General features: G+C 44.9%; 1 protein-coding gene across 10 annotated transcripts in view; it reads right to left on the bottom strand.

The window, feature by feature from the left end:
* Positions 1 to 768: 768 nt before the first annotated feature.
* Positions 769 to 4,651, bottom strand: part of LOC125047058 (patched domain-containing protein 3-like) — a 138,959-nt gene continuing 135,076 nt past the window's right edge. For all 10 annotated transcript variants that reach the window (XM_047645171.1, XM_047645162.1, XM_047645143.1 and 7 more), the window contains 3 exons: positions 4,436 to 4,648; positions 3,948 to 4,160; positions 769 to 3,825 (listed from right to left, as the gene is read on the bottom strand). In XM_047645171.1, coding sequence (XP_047501127.1) covers positions 2,647 to 3,825; positions 3,948 to 4,160; positions 4,436 to 4,648 — 1,605 coding nt within the window. In that variant the 3' untranslated portion in view covers positions 769 to 2,646. The remainder of the gene's footprint in view (positions 3,826 to 3,947; positions 4,161 to 4,435; positions 4,649 to 4,651) is intronic.

Below are 4,651 nucleotides of genomic sequence, written 5' to 3'. Positions count from 1 at the left end.
ATCATTGTTCCACTGAGGGTTATTCTGGTTGAATAAGGGCCATGGCTTATCACATATTTGTTCTACAAGAAACAAAAATATTTGTCAATATTATTGATCATTATAAGTAAAGGTAGCATCATGTACAGCTGTGAAAAACTTCCTACGTTGTTTACATTACGATTAAACTATTTTTGGTCATGTTTGATTACCAAATTTTATTTAGCAGGTTATGGATAATTTTAAAATTATTTCAAACAAGGTCATGAACATCTGAGGCAAAGTTATTTTGCGTGATTTTCCGATAAATCGTACTTTGGTACTATGATTTATTTCTTGCTGATCTATCACAGTAAAAGTCATCATTAACGGAAGTCGATTAAAAAATATTCACAACTCGTCAAAAACAGGGCTTCGATCAACATTGCTTTTCCAGCATAGAAACGAAAAGATGGTCATCTCAAATTTCATACTGTAACATCGAAACTGTGATACTAAGAAGTGCAAGAGGCTACCTTCATTATAATAACAACAATAATAATGTGGGTACACGGCGAATAACCTTGACTTATTGGTGCAATGGGTCGCCACCTCCCCGCGTGGTAGGAAGAGCTGGGTCCTAATCACCAGCAGGCCCAGACAATCGAACTCCGAACACCAGCAAAAGCCATAGCCTTACCCCACCGAAGCATTGAGCACATTGATAAGCTCTTTAATAGCAATAGTCACATACATATCTAAGTTATTACACTTTCTTAATGTATAGTATGAGGGAATAAAATGCAAATCATTAAGAAACCTGGGTTTATTAGTGACATTTTTTATCATTGCACATGTAAAATGTAGAGGGGCTTAATAATACTGAATCTGGTGACGCTTCTGTAGTACTCCATCGTATGCTTACGGCAATCAACAAATCTTCTTACACGTCTTTTCATTGTCTATGATTTCGCCTATAAATACATATATGAACTGGTCGAGGCATTTACAAGTATCAATATTTCGTTATACACGAGTCAAGGCGTTTTCTCGAAATCTCAAGTCTCTGCTTTTCTATGAGCAGAAACACTACAGGGTTAAGAAAAACATGAACATGGTCGTCTGCCAATGCTATTTACAGCGCACATGGGCAGTGTAGTTAATATAAACATCATATAAAATAATCATTACAAAAACTACCACATTCGACAATGCTGCTCATTTTTTAGACAGGCTATGCACATGCATCGAGTCGGCCACCAGGATTTCGACAGTTACTTTAAAGATAACCGCCAGGGAAGTATCTCTGCCACGAGCAGCTCTCTGGTCTCTAATTCAACAGCCTTTTCAGCTAGTTGTTAAGAAGACCCTATTCTCCCTGTAACAACTACATGCGAAGGGCTAGTTTCCATGCATCAAGTACCACGTGATATAAGGAATCCAACTTGGTTAACTGGATGCCTTATATACTGGATGGGTTGAAGGATCCAACTCCTCTGCAGGTGTTTGGACCCGACTAATATAACCTCTTGGCAAGGCATTTTGATGCAGGAAAACAAACCACTTCCCTGATAAAACCAACCAAGTGAATCTAATGCGAGAGCGAGATTTAGCTAAAACAGAATTTGTTAAATTTGGACGAAAACTGAAATAAAATTTATATGCTATATACATTTACCTCTCAGGACGAACATCCTGCGAGCATCTACCTTATCAAACCTTATTTCTAAAAACAAATTTTCATTATAAAAGTATTATAAAATAACGATTCATTCCTATATCACACAATATCAGTATTGAAGTTAATGGAATAATGGAATAATAGTAAAAGTCTACACTTCAATCTGGAGTTCATCAAGTTTGGGAATGTTTTTTTTACTCAAAACTTGTCGACAAAGTGGTAACTGATACAGTTTACATTAAAATGATATTAAAAACGATTACATTACTATTGAGCCAGACTGAGCTCCAGCATGCCACTGATACTGGCAATCTGGGAAACACTGTGAACCTGACCGTTCTAAAAACAGGAAGATATCTCATGAAAATTTGTACAAAATGTTAATTTATCTTGTTCAGCAGTTACATACACACAAAAAACTATTCTTGAGAATCACAGTTCACTCATTTCCTCAGATTAAGTACACCTGCTCTGGCAACTTTTGGCATTTGTCATTACCAATCACTATTTGCTACATCGTGGACCGGCGACAGCTTCGAGACATACCGGTAAACACCACTGTCATCGCGGCAGGTTGTGCGTGTCTGTGGTCTGCCCTATCCCTTGCAACGCTAGTTCAGAGTCGTTGTCCACTTGTCCACAATGTATGTACCTTTGCAACACAAAATAAAGTTCGTATAAATAAATACAGATGATTTATTTCCACCGACCCCGCTAATCGGTGCAGTTTGTCAAGACACACACGAAATTATTTTCATATAAGGGCTTCACCCCTTGACAAGGACAAACAAACATATCTGATGTTGATGAATGAGAACACAGCAGGGTCGAAATGTGGGCGGAATGGCACAAATCCGCGGGGTGACAAACACAACCCTTGGGGAGAACTAAGAGATGGGATTGGGGGTGTTCGCCCAGTGACTAGCTGCGCTGGGCCTGTCCATTCATACTACACTATGTACACTGTACACTTGGCCATGGCACGTGGTCACTTGGGCGTGACGTCGTTAATGGTGGTCGCGGTGCCTTCCGCGGGGATCTGCAGAGGGACGCGCTCCGTGTGACCTTGTTGCCGAGGAACCTCTCCTGAGTTCGGTTCGCTCCCGGGTGTCGGAGGAGTGCAGACGTCCCTGGCGCTGCCCGGGTCGTGCGGATGAATCATTTCGATGGACGGACGACGAGCGCTCGGGTGAAGGCCGGTTGTTCTGGTAGCTGCGACGCGGGTCTTCCCATTCGCCATAGTGATCGAGACGGCGTTCTTCCGAGCGACGCTCCTCGGCTTCCAGGTCATCGCTGATATATCCGTTATTGCTGTATACCTCTAGAATGGGAAGTCCGCGGCGTCCTCCGCTGCCAGGTATGATATCCGGGCCCCCGCGGCGGTTGGCGGCGCCCTTGCTAAGGCTCGACTCGCTCGACTCCTCGCCGGATGTACCTAGTCCCAGATCCTTTTCCAGGCTGTTACCATCATCCTTGTTGGAAGCAAGCGTGGCGGGAGCAAGGAAGGCGCCGGAGCGACCAAGGCCTACCGGGGCCACGGGAATCCCCGACTGAGAGGCTGCCATGCTGTGTGGCCGAGGGATCTTCAGGCTGCTGGCGTCGTGCGGGCCGGGCGGGGGAAGGGCTTGGCCGTGTATGAAGAAGGGATGACCGTTGCCCTTCATGGGAGGAGTGATCTCCTTATTTTTGCGCTTGGAGCACGAGCCGGGGCCGAGCAGGGAGAGCAGCACGGGCAGGAGGAAGATGCCGTGCATGGCGCCGAAGAAGATGACCAGGAACACCGTCTTAAAGAAGGTGATGAAGATGTACGATGGAGCGAGGATGAGCGTGGTGATGCCCAGGATGGTTGACAAGCCGCCCTGCAGGATGGGAAGGCCGAGGGCATAGAGGCACTCCTGCACCCTCTCCTCGGGCGTGTCGACCTTGGCAGCCAGATACGCGTAGGAAATATGGGCCGAGAAGTCCACGCTAAAACCGATGCACATGATGAGATTGATCATGGAAATGGAGTCGAGGTTCACGCCCCACAGCGTCATGTAACCCACCACGCCCACCTCGATGGAGACAATGGAGAAGGCGACCCAGAGCGAGCAGAGGGGATTCGGGATGAAAATGAGCGAGACGACCATCATGACGGCTGCAGCAAGGCAGATTGCTTGGATACTCGTAGTCCTCACCAACACGTACTGAAAAAAGTGTAAAGGTATTAGTTAGATCTATTTCCTTGTATCGACATATAAACACTATACATCCTCAAATCCAAAACTATAAACAAAGAAGTAAATCAACAATGGCAAATAATACTAACTTGATCGAAATAGATAAAGAAGGGATTGAACACGGTGACGTTGAACGGAGAATCTCGAGCCACCTGCCGCAGCTTCTCCATCATGTCCTTATCGTCATTAGCATCTAAAATCTTGTGCGTCTGGATTATGAACCTGGAAGCTTTGATTCGAGTGTAGTTTTCGTTGAAGGCCACATCTTGCGCGAAGACGTTGGCTGGACCCGATAAGTATATCTGTCGAAAATAATGAAGAATGTACTGTATCTGAAGAGCGCAGATCCATAATGTCATGAGATTATGTAACACACATTAGCCAACTCAGTTGCGAGTTATATAAAAGACACGCCACAGTATCTAGTGAAAACGGTTGACAAACATGAAAAACATAGCTTGGCTTGACATCTCGCCCAGGCGATAAGGCTTCAGATCCCAAGAAAGTTTCTCTCAACCAATTCCTGAGCAAGAATACGCAGAGACAAACACACACACACAAAAACACAAACACATACCTCTCGAAGATTGGCAATGAAGTCCTCTTCTGTCGTGATATTCAGTTCCAGGAATTCTTGGTTTCTGTCAAGGAAGCCGAGCCAGGCCCTCAGCCAGGACTCGGTGTATAGAGCTTCTGCCACGTACGTTAGGTTCTCGAACTGTTGGTGCATATCCATCAGCTGATCCTGGACAACTGGATCGCTGTAGTTCACGTCGCCAGTGATCACAACCTA

Source organism: Penaeus chinensis, chromosome 4, assembly GCF_019202785.1.
Source record: "Penaeus chinensis breed Huanghai No. 1 chromosome 4, ASM1920278v2, whole genome shotgun sequence".
NCBI lineage: Eukaryota > Metazoa > Arthropoda > Malacostraca > Decapoda > Penaeidae > Penaeus > Penaeus chinensis.
The sequence above is the reverse complement of the archived record's forward strand: the minus strand, read 5'-3'. Positions and strand labels throughout refer to the sequence as shown.